The sequence below is a fragment of the Schistocerca piceifrons genome, chromosome 5, assembly GCF_021461385.2.
Source record: "Schistocerca piceifrons isolate TAMUIC-IGC-003096 chromosome 5, iqSchPice1.1, whole genome shotgun sequence".
Classification (NCBI taxonomy): Eukaryota; Metazoa; Arthropoda; class Insecta; order Orthoptera; family Acrididae; genus Schistocerca; species Schistocerca piceifrons.
In genome coordinates, this window is record NC_060142.1 from 384,250,220 (window position 1) to 384,271,556 (window position 21,337).

The 21,337-nt window shown below is 44.7% G+C and overlaps 1 protein-coding gene across 1 annotated transcript in view; it reads left to right on the plus strand.

Annotated features, from left to right (window-relative positions):
• The window catches only part of LOC124799005 (adenylate kinase isoenzyme 5), a 466,936-nt gene that overhangs the window by 406,450 nt on the left and 39,149 nt on the right, over window positions 1-21,337 (plus strand). Inside the window, exon 8 of the mRNA XM_047262541.1 lies at window positions 6,056-6,234. Within this exon, the coding sequence (XP_047118497.1) occupies window positions 6,056-6,234 (179 nt within the window). The remainder of the gene's footprint in view (window positions 1-6,055; window positions 6,235-21,337) is intronic.

A 21,337-nucleotide genomic window follows, 5' to 3' on the forward strand; every position in this document is an offset into this window, starting at 1 on the left:
GTGTGCTGTTCACAACGTGCAAGTGTGCTGTAGACAACATGGTTTATTCCTTAGAACAGAGGATTTTTCTGGTGTTGGAATTCCACTGCCTAGAACACAGTGTTGTTGCAACAAGACGAAGTTTTCAACGGAGGTTTAATGTAACCAAAGGACCGAAAAGCGATACAATAAAGGATCTGTTTGAAAAATTTCAACGGACTGGGAACGTGACGGATGAACGTGCTGGAAAGGTAGGGCGACCGCGTACGGCAACCACAGAGGGCAACGCGCAGCTAGTGCAGCAGGTGATCCAACAACGGCCTCGGGTTTCCGTTCGCCGTGTTGCAACTGCGGTCCAAATGACGCCAACGTCCACGTATCGTCTCATGCGCCAGAGTTTACACCTCTATCCATACAAAATTCAAACGCGGCAACCCCTCAGCGCCGCTACCATTGCTGCACGAGAGACATTCGCTAACGATATAGTGTACAGGATTGATGACGGCGATATGCATGTGGGCAGCATTTGGTTTACTGACGAAGCTTATTTTTACCTGGACGGCTTCGTCAATAAACAGAACTGGCGCATATGGGGAACCGAAAAGCCCCATGTTGCAGTCCCATCATCCCTGCATCCTCAAAAAGTACTGGTCTGGGCCGCCATTTCTTCCAAAGGAATCATTGGCCCATTTTTCAGATCCGAGACGATTACTGCATCACGCTATCTGGACATTCTTCGTGAATTTGTGGCGGTACAAACTGCCTTAGACGACACTGCGAACACCTCGTGGTTTATGCAAGATGGTGCCCGGCCACATCGCACGGCCGACGTCTTTAATTTCCTGAATGAATATTTCGATGATCGTGTGATTGCTTTGGGCTATCCGAAACACACAGGAGGCGGCATGGATTGGCCTCCCTATTCGCCAGACATGAACCCCTGTGACTTCTTTCTGTGGGGACACGTGAAAGACCAGGTGTACCGCCAGAATCCAGAAACAATTGAACAGCTGAAGCAGTACATCTCATCTGCATGTGAAGCCATTCCGCGAGACACGTTGTCAAAGGTTTCGGGGAATTTCATTCAGAGACTACGCCATATTATTGCTACGCATGGTGGATATGTGGAAAATATCGTACTATAGAGTTTCCCAGACCGCAGCGCCATCTGTTGTTGAAAATTGTAACTACTGTAATTTCGAAAGTTTGTCTGCCTGAAAATGTACTGTTGTCCCAAGCATATTGCAACAAACGGTGTATTTCTATCGCTGCTCGTTTAGTTTTTATTGCCGTTTCAAATATACCGGTCATTTTTGAAACACCCTGTACATACTGCACACCAACGTGAATAGTTGTTTTGTTGCAACTTCACACTTCACCCAATGATATTAGAAATTCTGATGGAAAGTTATCGAGCCCTTCTTCCTTATTCGATATTAAGCCTACCAACGGTTTTGTAAATTATGATTCTAATACTGGATCCCCTATCTCTTTTGTATCGACTCCTGTTTCTTCTTCTACCATGTCATCACTTCCTCCTCATAGAGGCCTTCAAAGTATTCTTTCCACCTGTCCGTTCTCTCCTCTGCATTTAACAGTGGAATTTCCTTGGCCCTCTTAATGTTAACACCCTAGCTTTCATATTCACCGAAGATTGTTTTGACTTTCCTATATGCTGAGTCAGGCCCTCGACAATCATTTCTTTTTCGATTTCTTCACATTTTTGATGCAGCCATTTCGTCGTAGCTTCCCCACACTTCCTATTTATTTCATTTCTCAGCGACTTAGTTTCTATATTCCTGGATTGCCCAAACCGTTTTTGTAATTCCTTCTTTCATCGATCAGTTGAAGTATTTCTTCTGTTACCCATGGTTTCTTTGCAGTTATCTTCTTTGTACTTGCGTTCTTCTTTCAATCTTTCGCGACTGCACCTTACAGATATGTCCAGCCATTCCTCTTCAAATGAACTTACTAGTGATCTGTCCCTTGTCGCAGTACCTATAGCCTCAGAGAACTTCAAGCGTATGTCTTTATTCTTAAGTACTTCTGTATCCTACTTCTTTGCGCATTGCTTCCTCCTTACTGGTCTCTTAAGCTTCTGCCTACTTTTCATCGCTGGTAAATTGTGATCTGAGTCTATATCTGGTCCTAGGTATGCCTTACACTCCAGTATCTGATTCCGGAATCTCTGTCTGGCCATGATGTAATCTAACAGAGATGATCCAGTATCTCGTGGCCTTTTCCAAGTGTACCTCTTTCTCTCGTGATTCTTGAACAGAGTATTCGCTATTTTTAGCTGATATGTGTACCAACCCCATATTCTCGCGTAACCCTTTCTTCTTTCCCTAAGGCCGCATTCAAGTCTCCCGTGACTATTAGATTTTGTTCTCCCTTTAAGTACTGATGTACCCGTTAAATATCGCCATGTGCTTTCTCTGTCACCTCAGTTTCGGCTTCCGTCATCGGCTTGTATATCTGAACTATCGTTGTTCGGGTTGGTTTACTGTTGATTCTGACGAGAGTAGCCCTATCACTGAATTTTTCACGGTAACTCATTCTTTTCTTTATCTTCCTATTCACAACGAATCCTACTCGTATTTTACCATTTTCCGTTGCTCTTAATATCACCCTGCACTCATCTGAGCCGGCCCGGGTGGCCGAGCGGTTGTAGGCGCTCAGAGCCATTTGAGCCATTTTGAACTCATCTGACCAGAAACTCTGACTTCCTGCCATTTTACTTCCATGATTCCCACTATATTAGTATTTCCATTTTAGATTTTTTTCGGTTCAGATCCCGTGTCCTGCGGATACACATTATGGTCTTTAATGTAGTAGTTTCCATTGCCTTCTACATCCTCATTCCGTGGATCGCTGCTGATTCTTCCGCCTTTGGGGGCAGTTCCCCATCCGAGAGCAAGAGAGTGTCCTCAACTTTTGTCCGCTTCTCTACCATTTTAGAAAAGGTCATTGACTGAATGAGGGTGACTTCCTATCTTCGTATGCCAGAAGTCTTCGGCTGCCACTGCTGACGATTTTTATTCAGAGTTCAAGCGGTTGTGGGGTTCTCACCTGAGGCAGAGGACGTTTTGATTATTAATCACCTATACCGTTCTATCCACGGCCAGAAAACAAACTTCTGTGAAGGATCTTCAGTGCATGGACATGAACTGGGAAGAAGATGAAAACCTGGCAGCTGATTGTGTTCGCTGTGTGTCATAGCTAATAAAACCGTAATGGTCGCGCTGTTCCAGACCGTAGCGCCTAGAACCGCTCGACAACCTCGGCCAGCCCATATGACATAAACTTCAACTTGATCATCTGCCCGTTTCTGAGAAAAATGTATCTTGAGAGACATACAGACGGACAACAAAGTGATGCTGTAAGGGTTCCGTTTTTTACTGAAAGAGATTTGGAACCCTAATAATTAGCAAACAACCAAATAACGTTGAGAATTCAATGAAAGTTCATGCAAATACACATGTCTTTTCATCATATTACCTTTCAAATGTTGTACAACAGTGTGTGATTCAAAAGTTTCAAGACTTAACTCAGAACTAGAAATTTATTGGACATTTAAGTACAGCGGAATAAAATTCTTCAGAATATGATCCTTCAGCATCAACACAGCGCTGCCAGCGCGTCTTCCACTGTTCATACCCCTTCTGGAAGGCCTCGGGCGTCATGCTGTCGAGGACTCTAGTCAAAGCCTGCTGGATGGCGTCGATGGAGTCGAATCCCTTCCCTGTTAGGCCTGTCTTGATTTGGTGGAAAAGGAAAAGGTCACTTGGAGCCAAACCAGGGCGGTAGGGTGGCTGCGGCAGTGTTGTCACGTTGAGCTTGACGAAAACTTCGGCGGCGGTGCGCGACGTGTGAGAAGGCGCGTTGTCGTGGTGGAGAATCCAATCGTCCTTGATTGCCAGGCGGACATGGCCAACTCGATCCCTCAACTCGACAGTCATTGTTTAAAAGTTACCGCATTCTCTCCACATTTTGATCCGTTCAGCCTGATGATGGCCTCCCAGAGCGCGTTGCAGTCATGGACTGTGCGGCTGATCCCGGCGGAGGTTCGAGTCCTCCCTTGGGCATGGGTGTGTGTGTTTGTCCTTATGATAATTTAGGTTAAGTAGTGTGTAAGCCTAGGGACTGATGACCTTAGCAGTTAAGTCCCGTAAGATTTAACACACATTTGAACATTTTTGAACAACTTGTATGCATGAAATTATGTGAATAGAGCTGAAAAAGTATCAAGTAAAAGAGAAACATGAGCGAGACTAGATCCAGTGATCCACCGATTACGGAGCTTGAACGCTAACCACCTGACGGCCGCCAAATCGTGATCAAGGTCACGACGCTGCGGTACTTCAATGACACGTAAAGTGATTCTTCGGTTTTCTGGAAATCGTCTAAGTAGTAAGGTGTACAACTTGCACATTATGTTGCTCTAATGGACTGTTAGAAGTGTGCGAAGTTTGAAGTAAATGAAATCCGTAATCTGAACCTAGTTGCCTCTCCCTGTCAGAAAATATTCCTACATCTACGTGACTACTCTGCTATTCACAATAAAGTGCCTGGCAGAGGGTTCAATGAACCACCTTCACGCTGTCTCTCTACCGTTACACTCTCGAACGGCACACGGGAAAAACGAGCACTTCAATTTTTCTCTGCGAGCCTTGATTTCTCTTATTTTATCGTGAAAATCATTTCTCCCTATGTAGGTGGGTGCCAACAGAATGTTTTTGCAATCGGAGGAGAAAACTGGTGATTGAAATTTCATGAGAAGATCCCGTAGCAACGAAAAACGCTTTTGTTTTAATGATTGCCACTCCAATTCACGTATCATCTCTCTGACACTATCTCCCCTATTTCGCGATAATACAAAACGAGCTGCCCTTCTTTGTACTTTTTCGATGTCATCTGTCAGTTCCACCTGATACGGATCCCACGCCGCACAGCAATACTCCAGAATAGGGCGGACAAGCGTAGTGTAAGCAGTCTCTTTGGTAGACTGTTGCACCTTCTAACAAGGGAACCTCCCCATCGCACCCCCCTCAGATATAGTTATAAGTTGGCACAGTGGATAGGCCTTGAAAAACTTAACACAGATCAATCGAGAAAACAGCAAGAAGTTGTGTGGAACTATGAAAAAAATAAGCAAAATATACCAACTGAGTAGTCCATGCCAAAGATAGGCAACATCAAGGATAGTGTGAGCTCAGGAGTGCCGTGGTCCCGTGGTTAGCGTGAGCAGCTGCGGAACGAGAGGTCCTTGGTTCAAGTCGTCCCTCGAGTGAAAAGTTTACTTTCTTTATTTTCGCCAAGTTATGAACTGTCCGTTCGTTCATTGCCGTCTCTGTTCACTGTAATAAGTTTAGTGTATGTGTTTTGCGACCGCACCGCAAAACTGTGCGATTAATAGACGAAATGACGTGCCTCTCCAATGGGAACCGAAAACATTTGATCGCAAGGTCATAGGTTAACCGATTCCTCCACAGGAAAACACGTCTGATACATTCTGTGCGACACTGGTGACGGCATGTGCGTCACATGACCGGAATACGTTGTCGACCCACCTAACTTGTACACTTGGCGAATGGGTAAAAAGATTCCTCTACCTTGCCCGATTTAGGTTTTCTTGTGGATGTGATGGTCATAAATTAAATAAAATAAACTAATCTTCTCGCTCAAGGGAAGACTTGAACCAAGGACCACTCGTCACGCAGCTGCTCACGCTAAGCACGGGACCACGGCACTCCTGAGGCCCTACTCTCCTTGATGTCGCCTATGTTCGCGCATGGACTACTCAGTTTGTATATTTTGCTTATTTTTTTCATAGTTGCACACAACTTCTTCCTGTTTTCAGTTTTTCAAGGCCTATCCACTGTACCAACTTATAACTAAATCTGAGGGGGGTGCGATGGGGAGGTTCCCTTGTAAGTGTCCTGCCAATGAACACCCTACAAAACGTTTTGTCATTGAAATTCGGGTTAATTCTGTGTACTGGAGTTGTTTTTCCTGCCTTTATTGTGTCCGTGTGTTTAGTTGAAGTGAGTGTGTGTGTGTGTGTGCTGCTGTGCAGGCGGTCCGGGCAGCAACAAGGCGGCGCTGTGCGACAAGGTGGTGCGCGCGGCGGCGGGCTGGGCGCACTGCAGCGTGGGCCGGCTGCTGCGGGCGGCGGCAGAGGCGCCGGGCAACAGGAACGCCGAGGACGCGCCCCAGCTGCGGCAGGCCATCGCCGCGGGAGACATGGCGCCGCAGGTACGCCGCCGGCCCTGATCTACCATCTAAAATAACGCGCTACACACGCTATCTGATAAAAAGTACACTACTGGCCATTAAAATTGCTACACAACGAAGATGACGTGCTACAGACGCGAAATTTAGCCGACAGGAAGAAGATGCTGTGATATGCAAATGATTAGCTTTTCAGAGCATTCACACAAGGTTGGCGCCGGTGGCGACACGTACAACGTGCTAACATGAGGAAAGTTTCCAACCCATTTCTCATACACAAACAGCAGTTGGCCGGCGTTGCCTCGTGAAACGTTTTTGTGATGCCTCGTGTAAGGAGGAGAAATGCGTACCATCACGTTTCCGACTTCGATAAATGTCGGATTGTAGCCTATCGCGATTACGGTTTATTGTATCGCGACATTGCTGCCGCCGTTGGTCGAGATCCAATGACTGTTAGCAGAATATGGAATCGGTGGGTTCAGGAGGATAATACGGAACGCCGTGCTGGATCCCAACAGCCTCGTATCACTAGCAGTTGAGGTGACAGGCATCTTATCCGCATGACTGTAACGGATTGTGCAGCGACGTCTCGATCCCTTAGTCAACAGATGGGGACGTTTGCGAGACAACAACCATCTGCACGAGCAGTTCGACGACGTTTGCAGTAGCATGGACTATCAGTTCGGAGACCATGCTTACGGTTACCCTTGACGCTGCATCACAGACAGGAGCGCCTGCGATGGTGTACTCAACGACGAACCTCGGTACACGAATGGCAAAACATCATTTTTCCGGATGAATCCAGCTTCTATTTACAGCATCATGATGGTCGCATCCGTGTTTGCCGACATCGCGGTGAACGCGCATTGGATGCGTGTATTCTTCGTCGCCATACTGGCGTATCACCCGGCGTGATGGTATGGGGTGCCAACGGTTACACGTCTCGGTCACCTCTTGTTCGCACTGACGGCGCTTTGAACAGTGGACGTCACATTTCAGATGTGTTACGACCCGTGGCTTTTCCCTTCATTCTATCCCTGCGAAACCCTACATTTCAGCAGGATAATGCACGACCGCATGTTGCAGGTCCTGTACGGGCCTTTCTGGATACACAAAATGTTCGACTGCTGCCCTGTCCAGCACATTCTACAGATCTCTCACCAATTGAAAACGTCTGGTCAATGGTGGCCGAGCAACTGGCTCGTCACAATACGCCAGTCACTACTCTTGATGAACTGTGGTATCGTGTTTGAGCTCCATGGGCATCTGTTCCTGTACACGCCATTCAAGCTCTGTTTGACTCAATGCCCAGGCGTATCAAGGCCGTTATTACGGCCAGAGGTGGTTGTTTGGGTACTGATTTCTCAGGATCTATGCACCCAAATTGCGTGAAAATGTTATCACATGTCAGTTCTAGTTTAACATATTTGTCCAATGAATACCCGTTTATCATCTGAATTTCTTCTTGGTGTAGCAATTTTAATGGCCAATAGTGTATGAGGACAGTTATAAGTAATGCGGAATAGTCCAATAGGTGTCAGAAGAGGCGGATGAGCCAGTGTAAAAGGGTACAGGGTGGGGGAAGGGGGATACTGTGTTGTCAGCAGAGAAGCAGTAACAGCAAATGCGTCTCTCAGGAGAGCTCAGTGATTTCGAACTTGGACCAGTCGTTCGATGAAATCTGGTAATAAATGCATCTGTGACATTTTAGCCCTTCTGAGGCGACCAAAGTCGACTGTTGCTGATGCGATTATGAAGTGAAAATGATTAGAAACAACCAGACCTAAACCAACGTCAGGCAGGCCTCATATACTGACGAAAAATACAGGAACTTAAGCTCAAGTTTACAAGAGTAGTTGACTATGCCTCTGTCGATATGTATCCAGTAGGACAGTTTCTAATTGGAGAGCGTCTCTATGCTACACACAGGTGAGAAAAGTCATGGGACAGCGAAATGCAAATATACGGATGGCGGTAGTATCACAGACACAAGGTATAAAATGGCTGTGCATTGACGGAGCTGTCATTTGTACTCAGGTGATTAATGTAAAAATGTTTCAGACGTGATTCTGGCCACAGGATGAGAATTAACAGACTCTGAAGGCGGAATTGTAGTTGGACCTACACGAATGGTACACTCCATTTCGGAAATCGTTAGGGACATCAGTATCCCGAGATCCACAGTGTCGAGAATCACCACAGCCAACGCAGTGGCCGACGGCCTTCACTTAACGACCGAAAGCATCGGGGTTTGCATAGTCGGTGCTAACAGACGAGCAACACTGCGTGAAATAATCGCAGAAGTCAATGTGACAGGTACGACTAACGTATCCATTAGGATCTATCAATCTATCACTTGAGCCTTGTCCCGCAGTTACGCAGCGTCAGCCATCGTTAATCGGATTTGGCATGTTAATGTTTAAGGGGTGGCCAGATGCCCTTCCTGCCGCCACCCCGTACCCCCAGGACGGAATTAGTGTACCCCAACTGTCTGTTGCGAGTATAATCCATGGAATAGTGCGAAAGTGTTCAGATGTCTGCGAGCCATGTAACTGAGGCGGAAAATGGGGACCAGGCCGGTATTCACCTAGGGGGATGTGGAAAACCGCCTAAAAACCTCATCCAGGCTGGGCGGCACATCGGCCCTTGTCGTTAATCCGCCCCGTTAATTAGATCAGGGACCGGCGCGCCTATCCGAGTCCAGGAAGCTGCGCGTTAGCGCTCTCGGCTACCCTGGTGGGTGTATCCGTTAGGATAGTGCGACGAAATCTCGTGTTTATGGACCAGGGCAACAGATGACGCTAGTGCCTTTGTAACAGCACGTCATCATCTGCAGTGTCTCTCCTGGGCTCATGGCCATTTCGGTAGGACCCTACACAACTAGAAAACCGTGTTCTGGTCAGATGAGTCCCGATTTCAGTTGGAAAGAGCTGATGATGATGTGGTTTGAGTATGACTCAGATCCCGCGAAGCTGTGGACCCAAGCTGTGAACAGGGCACTGTACAATCTGGTAGTGGCTCCCTTGTGGTGTGGGATGCATTTACATGGAATGGACTGGGTTCTCTGGTCCAGCTGAACCGACCACTGACTGTAAATGGTTATTTCAGGCTATGTGGAGACCATGTGCAGCCGTTCCCAAACAACGATGGAATTTTTATGGATGACAATGCGCCATGTTACGAGGCCACAGTTGTTCGCGATTGGTCTGAAGAACATTCTGGATTTGGGCACCCAGATAGCCGGACATGAATCCCATCTAACTTGCATGCGACACAATCGAGAGCTCATTTCGTGCACAAGTGCACAAGATCCTGCACCGACAACACTTTCGCAATTATGGACGGGCCGGCCGCTGGTGGCCGAGCAGTTCTAGGCGCTTCAGTCTGGAACCGCGCAACCGCTATGGTCGCAGGTTCGAATCCTGCCTCGGGCATGGATGTGTGTGATGTCCTTAGCTTAGTTAGGTTTAAGTAGTTCTAAGTTCTAGGGGACTGATGACCGGAGATGTTAAGTCTCATAATGTTCAGAGCCATTTGAACCATTTTGAATTATGGACGGCTGAATATTTCTGCAGGGGACTCCAACGACTTGTTGAATCCATGCCACGTCGAGTTTCTGCATGACTCCGTTCCAAATGAGATGCGACACGATGTTGGGTTTAAGTAGTTCTAAGTTGTAGGGTACTGATGACCGGAGATGTTCGGTCCCATAATGCTCAGAGCCATTTGAACCATTTTGAATTATGGACGGCTATAGAGGCAGCATGGCTCAATTTTTGTGCAGGGGACTCCAACGACTTGTTGAATTCATGCCACGTCGAGTTTCTGCATGACTCCGTTCCAAATGAGATGCGACACGATGTTGGGTTTAAGTAGTTCTAAGTTGTAGGGTACTGATGACCGGAGATGTTAAGTCCCATAATGCTCAGAGCCATTTGAACCATTTTGAATTATGGACAGCTATAGAGGCAGCATGGCTCAATATTTGTGCAGGGGACTCCAACGACTTGTTGAATTCATGCCACGTCGAGTTTCTGCATGACTCCGTTCCAAATGAGATGCGACACGATGTTGGGTTTAAGTAGTTCTAAGTTCTAGGGGACTGATGACCTGAGATGTTAAGTCCCATAATGCTCAGAGCCATTTGAACCATTTTGAATTATGGACAGCTATAGAGGCAGCATGGCTCAATATTTGTGCAGGGGACTCCAACGACTTGTTGAATTCATGCCACGTCGAGTTTCTGCATGACTCCGTTCCAAATGAGATGCGACACGATGTTGGGTTTAAGTAGTTCTAAGTTCTAGGGGACTGATGACCTGAGATGTTAAGTCCCATAAGGCTCAGAGCCATTTGAACCATTTTGAATTATGGACGGCTGTAGAGGCAACATGGCTCAATATTTGTGCAGGGGTCTCCAACGACTTGTTGAATCCATGCCATGTCGAGTTTCTGCATGAATCCGTTCCACATGAGATGCGACACGATGTTGGGAGGTATTCGGTTAATTTTATCACCTCAGTGTAAAGTCACTATAAAGAAAATTCTAAAGCTAACAGACTACAGTACAATATGTGTAAAACAAAGCGCATCGCTATAGTTAGAAGGATGCTGATCGAAATGCGTTTGGCAGTCAAGAAAGAAATGCATAATGCCTTCATTGACTAACGTAGCAGAATATTGTTAAATGATTTTTCAGATTGGATTGGATTGGATTGTTTGGGGGTAGAGACCAAACAGCGAGGTCATCGGTTTCATCGGATTAGGGAAGGATGGGGAAGGAAGTCGGCCGTATCCTTTCAAAGGAACCATCCCAGCATTTTCCTGGAGCAATTTAGGTAAGTCACGGCAAACCTAAATCAGGATGGCCAGACGCGGGATTGAGCCGTCGTCCTCCCGAATGCGAGTCCAGTGTGCTAACCACTGCGCCACCTCGCTCGGTCTGATTTTTCAGAAAACCCAACCATATGTAAAGGCTGTTAGTGTGCAGCCACTAATGCACTAATGAATTTGAGACTCGAAAATCAAAACTAGAAATGCTTAATTATGTCTTCAAATGTTCCTTTACAAACGAAAACCAATATTCTCACAATTTAATTCTCACTGCAATGAAAAGACGAGTGAAATGTTTATCAGTGTCAGTGGCGTCGAGAAATAGCTGAAATCGTTGAAACTGAACAAAATCACAGGAATCCTTATCAGATTCCATACTCAATTCGCGACTGCGTTAGTCCCTCTCTTAACTGTAATCTATCGCAGATCCCTTGAACAAAAAACTGTAGCCAGTATTGGAAGAAGGCATAGGTCACACCCTTCTATCACGACGGGTAGTAAAAGTAACCCACAGAACTACCGTCCAATATCCTGTACTTCAGTTCGTTGTAGAGTCTTTGAAAATATGGAGCTCAAACATAATAAGGTACCTAGAACACAACAACCTCCTCCTTGCCAATCACCTTGGATTTCGGAAACATAGATCATTTGGAACCCAACTCGCCCTTTTTACACATGACATACTGAGAGCCACGGCTTAAGCCTGTCAGGTAGATTCAATATTTCTTGATCGCTGAAAGGCATTTGACTCTTTATTACACCTATGCTAATTATGAAATGTGCGATCATAAGGGGTATCAGACGGAATATGTAACTGGATTAAGAATTTGTTGGTACGGAGGACGCAGTATGTTTTCTTCGATAAAGAGTCATCCACAGCTGTGGAAGTAACTTCGGGTGTACACCACGGAAGTGAGTTGGGACCCTTGCTTTTCACTTTGTGTATTAATGACCTTTCGGATAACATTAATAGTAAACTCAGACTTTTCGCAGATGATGCAATATTATCTACAGTAAAAATAAATGTCGTGTGACTAGGGCCTCCCGTCGGGTAGACCGTTCGTCGGGTGCAAGTCTTTCGATTTGACGCCACTTTGGCGACTTGCGCGTCGATGGGGATGAAATGATGATGATTAGAGCAACACAACACCCAGTCCCTGATCGGAGAAGGTCTCCGACCCAGCCGGGAATCGAACCCGGGCCCTTAGGATTGAAATTCTGTTGCTCTGACCACTTAGCTACCGGAGGCGGACGTTACTTACAGTGAAGTACAGTCTGAACGAAGATGTACAAATAGTCGGTCAGACTTGACTAGATTTCAAATTGGTGCAATGATTGGCAGCGTGCTTTAAATGGTCAAAAATCTAAAACTGTGCACTTAATAAAATGGAAAAAAACATATTATTCTACGAAAATAATATTTCTGATTCACACTTGAAATCTGTAAATCCATATAAATACCTGGACGTTACAGTAGGAACGTGAAGTTGAAAGATCACACAGGCACAGTCGTGGGTAAACCAGGTAGCAGATTTTGGTTCATTGGTTGAATACCAGGGAAATGCAATTATTCTATGAAGGAGAATGGTTACAGATTACTCGTGCGACCAATCCTAGAGTACTGCTCAAGTGTGTGGAATCCACACCAAACAGTGCTAACGGGGGATATTGAACGTACACAGATAAGGGCAACACAAATGGTTACAGGTCTATCTAAATCGCGGGAGGATGTCACGGGTATTCAAAGTATTCAATGGACACTCTTGAAGATAGGCGGCAGATATCACGAGAAAGTCTACAAACAAAATTTCAAGAACCGTCTTTAAACGGTGACTCGAGGAATATATTACAACCTCATACATATCGCCCCATAGGGATCGTGAGGATAAGATTAGATTAACTGCAGCCTGCATAGAAACAATTAAACAGTCATTTTTCCCGCGCTCCATACATGAACGGGATGGGAAAAAGCTTTAATAACTGGTACAGTGGGACGTATCCTATACCTCTGCCGGCCGGAGTGGCCGAGCGGTTCTAGGCGCTACAGTCTGGAACCGCACGACCGCTAAGGTCGCAGGTTCGAATCCTGCCTCGGGCATGGATGTGTTTGATGTCTTTAGGTTAGTTAGGTTTAAGTCGTTCTAAGTTCTAGGGGACTGATGACCTCAGAAGTTATGTCCCATAGTGCTCAGAGCCATATGTACCTCTGCTATGCACTTCACAGTGGTTCGCAGGGTACAAATGTGGATGTAGATATAGAAAGGGGCGTCGAGCGTTAAGCAGAATGGTAATGAAAAACCACATGAAATCAGCGGAAGGAATAACTCGCAAGTTCCAAAGTCCTACTAGCAAACCTGTTAGAACAATAACTGTGCGTAGTGTGTGGCAAAAGGAATGGGGTACGATGGTCGAACAGCTTCTCGTAAGCAACACATTTCTGTAGGCAATGCTAAACGTTGTTTGAGATTATATAAAGAACGATACCACTGGGCAGTAGATGACTGGAAATGAGTGATTTGGAGTGAAGACTCTCGCTATACCCTGTCAGAATCTGATGGAACTGTTTGGGATTGGCGAATACCAGGAGAACGTTACCTGGCATCATTTGTAGTGCCAACAATAAATTACAGGTTGGTTATAATTAAACTTTCGGCAAGTGAGCCCTTGTAGGCGGAAAATTATTTCCCGTATGGGTACCAAACTTTATAGGAATGATGTTCAGAGCCGGCCATTGTGGCCGTGAGGTTCTAGGCACTTCAGTTCGGAACCGCGCTGCTGCTACGGTCGCAGGTTCGAATCCTGCCTCGGGCATGGATATGTGTGATGTCCCTAGGTTAGTTAGTTTTAAGTAGTTCTAAGTCTAGGGGACTGATGACCTCAGATGTTAAGTCCCAAAGTGCTTAGAGCCATTTGAACCAATTGAATGATGTTCAGATTGTGAGCTGCAGGATTTATGTTATTAGTAGTGTTAATATCATTACTTGTCGTTAGGCACGGCTACTGGTATGGCAACAAAGGATTGAAACACAAGAATCAGTGAGCAGTACAAGGTGAAATACAGTTACAGAGAGTCAGCAGCGGTCCGGACGAGGTGGGTTGGACTTTACTCATAAAGCTGTTTCATCAAAATATCAATAGTGCTGTTGCTCTTCGCTAGTATCGACGCGTTGAAGGAATTTGGAGAGGTCCTCGTCCCACGCCGGGCTTGAAGAACGTGATTCAGAAGTTCGAATTAACCGCCAATTTGGGAACTACTCCTGGTAGAGTCCGGCGGCCAGTTGCACCACAAATTGTTGAAGAAGTTATTGTTACCATGATTGGGAATGCTGCATTCAATGCGCGATCTTCTAGTAGTGTGCAATCTGTGCAGCATTGTGAACAACGTACTATAGAGGAATAGATTGGAGGCGATGGTAGTTTGTGTCAGTATACAGTGTACCCTGGCATAAAGCAGCAGTGGCGCGTGGACAGTAACAATCCTTATGGACATGCCTGCCCAGTTTCCCGACCTAAATCCAGTGGAGCACTTTTGCGGTGAGTTAGAACGTCGTTTCTCACGAAACCCCAGCGTCCAACATCGTTACCTCCTCTGGTTTCGGTTCTTGCGGAACAATAGGTCGCCCACTCCTCCGCAGACATCTAAACACCTCATTGGAAATGTCCCTAACAGAGCTAAGGCCGTCTTACAGGAGAACAGTGGACACACACCATAGTAATGTCCACTTACATGTGTCCAGGTGCTTTCGATCATGTGGTGCATATGAGACAGGCCTTAAGAACAATCTAGTAACCACACTTCCAAAGTTTAGGTGAGACTGATAATACAGAAAATGTGGTCTTTCTCCATTTAACACTTCCAGGCTGAGAGGCTGTTTCGATGCATAGAACTATTCGCTGAGTTTTCGTCCCCATCTGCGATAGACATCTCTAGACATGAATCTGCAACTGTGTCGATGGCGTTAAGGAACTCCCGAGTCATAGAATTGTGTAGAGAGCCCCAAGAAAAAGTGTTTGACTATGCAAAATGGTGCAAGATATTCTAAATTCTCAAGAAAATATATGTAAGCTCTAGGGATAGAGGGGTATTTGACATTACTTATTAGAACCAAGAGAGAAAAATAAGTGTGAAATGTTCTGATTTGAAAGTGTATATAATGTAGACATTCCCCTCTACTATCAGTCTGTTCGTTGAAGAAACAATGATGGAAATGAAAGTAAGGTTCAAGAGTTGGATTAAAATTCCGATGAAAAGATATCAGTAATAAAAATTTTCATGACATTGTTATCCTCAGCGAAAATGAGACAGAACTAGAGGATCTATAGAACGGAGTGAAAAGCCTAATTAGCCGTGATGGCTGGGTGTTGTGTGCTGTCCTTAGGTTAGTTAGGTTTAAGTAGTTCTAAGTTCTAGGGGACTGATGACCATAGATGTTAAGTCCCATAGTGCTCAGAGCCATTTGAACCATTTGAACCTAATTAGCACACTCAGCGGATTAAGAGAAACCATACGAGAGACGGAAAAAATGAGGAGTAGCAGAAACGAGAACAGCGATAAACTTAAGATCAAAATTACTAGCCACGGAGAAGAAGCAATGGAGGAATTCTGCTACTTCGGAAGCAAAATTACGCTCAGCGGACGAAACAAGAAATACACACACACAAAAAAAAGAAAAAAAACGGACAAGCACAGCCAAGAAGGACAGTCATGCCTGAAAGAAGTCTACTAGTATCTACCATGGGCGTTAAATGACGAAGAAATTTCTACATAGTTGAGACTCACTGGCCATTTGACCATCTTCTTCTATGCGGATGCACAAACAGTTCCCGAACTCTTACGCGAATCGGCGGAAAAGCCGCGAATAATGATGGGCAAGGGCACTATGAATATAGTGCGGGACAATAAGTTGCGAATGTGGGTCTCACGGGAGACGTGCCAGAGGTAAGTCCCTGCAGTCGCACTATCCTCTGTGTTCTCGGTGGCTCAGAGGGATAGAGCGTCTGCCATGTAAGCAGGAGATCCCGGGTTCGAGTTCCGGCCGGGGCACACATTTTCAACTGTCCCCGTTGACTTATATCAACGTCTGTATGCAGCTAAGGGTATTCATTTCATTGAAGAAATTTCTGACACTATACACACACACACACACACACACTCACACACTCACACACACACACACACACACACACACACACACACACACACACCCACAAGCGCGCGCGCGCAAAAAGACGACCCACGATGGAATTACTCGAATGCAACTAAAATCGGTAGATGTGATGTACATGTTCAGACAAACAAATGATTACAAAAAAATCAGACAAACTGGATGATTTATTCAAGAGAAAACGCCTCAGAACTGAGCAAACCAGTACCGCGCTGATCCACCCCAGGCCCTTTTGGAAGCATTTTTTCGGCTTGGCATTGACTGATAGAACTGTTGGACGTCCACTTGAAGGATATAATGCCAGATTCAGTCCAATTGGCGCGTTAGATCGTGAAAATCTTGAGCTGATCGGAGGGCCCAGCCCATAATGCTACAAATGTTCTCTATTGTGAAGAGATCCGGCGAACTTGCTGGCCGAAGTAGAGATTGATAAGCACGAAGACAAGCAGAAGAAACTCTCGCCGCCGTGTACAGGCCGGCATTATACTTTCTGAAATATAAGCCTAGGATGGCTTACCAAGAAACTGGGAGTAGAATATTGTCGACGCACCGCTGTTGCTGTAAGAGTACTGCGGATGACAACGAAAGTGGTCGTGCTGTAGATGTAGGAAGTATGCAGCAGACCTCAGTAGTTACGGTGGCTAGAACAGTTGCAAAGTCGAAGAGGAAGAAGAAGGTTCTGCAGTTAGGTGGTTCTCATGGCAGAGGTGTAGGCCAGCAGTTGCAGGAAGTGCTGGGGAGTGAGTACCAGGTCACCAGCATTGCGAAGCCTAATGCAGGATTGGGTCAGGTGACTGTTAACATAGGGGAGTTATGTAGGGATTTTACTAAAGAGGATCAGGTAGTGATTGTGGGTGGGACTGGTAATACTATTGATAGGGATGGGGAGTATGACATAGATGGTGACCTGGAAAAGATAGCCACTCAGGCTAGCAACACGAATGTGCATTTCGTGGAACTGTTTCAGCGTCACGATCGGCCTCATCTTAATACAGCCGTCAGGCGTAATAATATGAGACTTGGGGGTACGCTGATGACAGAAAGCATGGGTCACATTTCAGTGGTGTCGGTGGAGTCTATCAGTAGGATGGGTTTCACTAGACATGGCCTGCACCTCAACAGGTATGGGAAGGGGAGGTTGGCAAAGCTTATATGTGACAGCATATGTGGGGTTGGTGGGATCACTGAATGGGAAAATTCCTGCAGTAGTGGGTGTTAGAGCTGCACCTTTTTTAGATTGAAGTCAGCTGATAGGTATTCCTGCTTAAGGGAAGTCTCTCTAACAAAGGAACAACTTTTGACAAAGCTTAGATATCCGAGTAATGAGGGAATTAGTATATTTCATCAAAATATACAAGGTACTAGAGATAAAGTTAGTGAACTGCTTATAGATGTTGACTCTGAAATTATTGGTAATCTGAACACTTCTTAAATAAGGAGATAATTCACAGGCTTCCTTTACCAGGATACAGGTTGGCTGGCAGCTTTTCGAGGAGCTCTTTGCGGTGTGGGGGAGTAGCCATGTATGTGAAAAACGGCATCCCATTTGAGTCAATTGATGTTTCAAAGTACTGCACTGAAAAGGTGTTTGAATGTTGTGCAGGTGTGGTTAAATTTAATGGAGCTAAACTTCTAACTGTTGTTATTTATAGATCCCCAGACTCAGATTTCACAACATTTCTGCTAAAGCTAGAGGAGGTTCTTGCTTCACTTTATAGGAAATACAAAAAGTTAGTTATATGTGGTGACCTCAATATTAATTGTATAAGTGATTGCGCAAGGAAGAGGATGCTGGTAGACCTCCTTAATTCATATAATCTTATGCAAACCGTATTCTTTCCAACGAGAGTGCAAGGGAACAGTAGAACAACCATAGACAACATTTTTGTTCATTCCTCATTACTAGAAGGGCATTCTGCTAGCAAAAAGGTGAATGGCCTTTCAGATCATGATGCACAAATTTAACTCTAAAAGATTTTTGTGCTGCAACACGTGTTAAACATAGTTTAGAAAAGCTGATCCAGTTGCTCTAGAGACCTTTGTAAACCTTATCAGGGAACAAGAGTGGCAAGAGGTTCATAGCGCTGATACAGCAGACGATAAATATAATGCTATTCTCAAGACCTTTCTCGTGCTCTTTGAAAGTTGCTTTCCGTTAGGACGTTCAAAACAGGGTACTAGCACAAACAGGCAACCTGGGTGGCTGACTAGAGGGATAAGAATATCTTGTAGAACAAAGCGGCAATTATATCAAAACGTTAGAAACAGTCAAAATCTAAATGCAGCAGCCCATTACAAACAGTATTGTAAGGTGCTTAAAAATGTTATTAGGAAGGCAAAAAGTATGTGGTATGCAGATAGAATAGCTAAGTCTCAGGATAAAATTAAAACCATATGGTCAGTCGTAAAGGAAATGGCTGGTCTGCAGAGACAGGTCGAGGATATAGAATCAGTGCGTATTGGGAATGTCCGTGTTACTGATAAGTCGCAGATATGTACAGTATTTAATAATCACTTTCTGAATATAGCAGGTGAACTAAATAGAAACCTAGTCCCAACAAGGAATCATATAGCGCTCTTAGAAAAAAGTGTTCTGAAACTGTTACCTGAAATGCTCCTCCATGATACTGAGAAAAGGGAGATTGAGTTAATAATTAAATCACTAAAGACCAAGAACTCTCATGGATATGACGGGGTATCTAGCAGAATACTGAAGTATTGTTCTATGTATGTTAGCCCAGTACTTAGCCATATCTGTAACTTTTCCTTTAGGAGTGGTCGGTTTCCTGACCGATTAAAGTACTCGGTGGTGAAGCCACTTTATAAAAAGGGAGACATTGATAATGTTGACAATTTTAGACCTATTTCTATGCCATCGGTGTTTGCTAAAGTTATCGAGAAGGTTGTATATACAAGGTTACTGGAGCATTTAAATTCACATAATTTGCTGTCAAATGTTCAGTTTGGTTTTAGAAATGGTTTAACAACTGAAAATGCTATATTCTCTTTTCTCTGTGAGGTTTTGGACGGATTGAATAAAAGGTTGCGAACGCTAGATGTTTTCTTCGATTTAACGAAGGCTTTTGACTGTGTTGACCACAAAATATTACTGCAGAAGTTGGACCATTATGGAGTAAGGGGAGTAGCTTACAATTGGTTCGCCTCTTACTTTAAGAACAGAAAGCAGAAGGTAATTCTCCGCAATATTGAGAGTGGTAGTGATGTTCAGTCCCAATGGGGCACTGTTAAGTGGGGCGTTCCCCAATGGTCGGTGCTGGGGCCACTGCTGTTTCTTATTTATGTAAATGATATGCCTTCTAGTATTAGAGGTGATTCAAAAATATTTCTGTTTGCTGATGACACCAGATTGATAGTGAAGGGTCTTGTGTGTAATATTGAAACAGTATCAAATAATGTAGTTCTTGAAATAAGTTCGTGGCTTGTGGAAAATAATTTGATGCTAAATCACAGTAAGACTCAGTTTTTATAGTTTCTAACTCACAATTCAACAAGAACCGATATTTTGATCAGACAGAATGGGCATATTATAAGCGAGACGGAACATGTCAAGTTCCTAGGCGTTCGGATAGATAGTAAGCTGTTGTGGAAAGCCAATGTCCAGGATCTTGTTCAGAAACTAAATGCTGCTTTATTTACCATTAGAACAGTATCTGAAATAAGTGACACTTCAACACGAAAAGTAGTCTACTTCGCATATTTTCATACGCTTATGTCGTATGGTATTATTTTTTGGGGTAATTCTTCTGATTCAAAAAGGGTATTTTTGGCTCAAAAACGGGCTGTTCGAGCTGTATGTGGCGTGAGTTCGAGAGCCTCTTGTCGACCTCTATTCAATAGTCTGGGAATTTTGACATTGCCCTCACAGTATATATTTTCTTTAATGTCGTTTGTTGTTAGCAATATTAGCTTATTCCCAAGAGTTAGCAGCTTTCACTCAGTTAATACTAGGCAGAAATCAAATCTGCATGTGGAATGCACTTCCTTGACTATTATGCAGAAAGGAGTGCAGTATTCTGCTGCATCCATTTTCAATAGGCTACCACAAGAACTCAAAAATCTTAGCAGTAGCCCAAACTCTTTTAAGTCTAAACTGAAGAGTTTCCTCATGGCTCACTCCTTCTATTCTGTCGAGGAGCTCCTGGAAGAGCTAAAAAATTAAGCAAATTCCAGTGTTACATTGTTGATTTTCTTTATTTAAACTTACGACTTGTCACCTGAATATGTTTTTTATATTTCATTTTATCTGTTTCTAATATCGTGTTATAATTTCATGTATTGACTCGTTCCATGACCATGGAGACTTCTCCTTAATTTGGTCCCACGGAACAATAAATAAATAAATAAAATAAAAAAAAGACATCGCACCCGGGACCATCACCCCTGCTTGTCGGGCTGTATGTCGGGCGACGATCAAATTGGTATCCCAGAGCTGCCGGGGGCATCTCCAGACACGTCTTCACTGGTCATCGGAGCACACGTCGAAGCAGGACTCATCACTGAAGACAATTCTACTCCAGTCAACGAGATTTCATGTTGAAAACGTGTCTGAAGGTATCCTGAGCAGTGTTAGGATACTAACTGATTGTTGCCCACCATACGACCCGTCAACCAGAGTGATCGTCTAGGGCGCCATTTCTTTTCATAGCAGGACCCCTTTGGTTGTCATCAGCGGCACGCTTACAGCACAGTGCCTCGTTTACGATATTCTGCGCCCTGTTTTGCTGCCCATCAGGGGAAGCCATTCTGGACTTACATCTGAGCAAAATAATGCCCACCCACACACGAGGAGAGTTTCTACTGCTTGTCTTCGGGTTTGCAGACCTACCGTGCCCAGCAAGGTCGTCAGATCCCTCCCTAGTTGTGAACTTTTGGAGAATTATGGGCAGGGTCCTATTACCATTTCGGATTTTGACGATATATCTCGCCAACTGGACAACAATTGCCACGATCTCTGATGAGGACATGCAAAAACTCTATCACTCAATGCCTATCCGATTAACTGTTTGCGTAAGGGCCAAACGAATTATTGAATTGCTCAATTTGTGAAGCTCTTTCTCTTGAATAAATGATCTAACCTTTCTGAAAGTATGATCAGTTGTTTGCGTGTA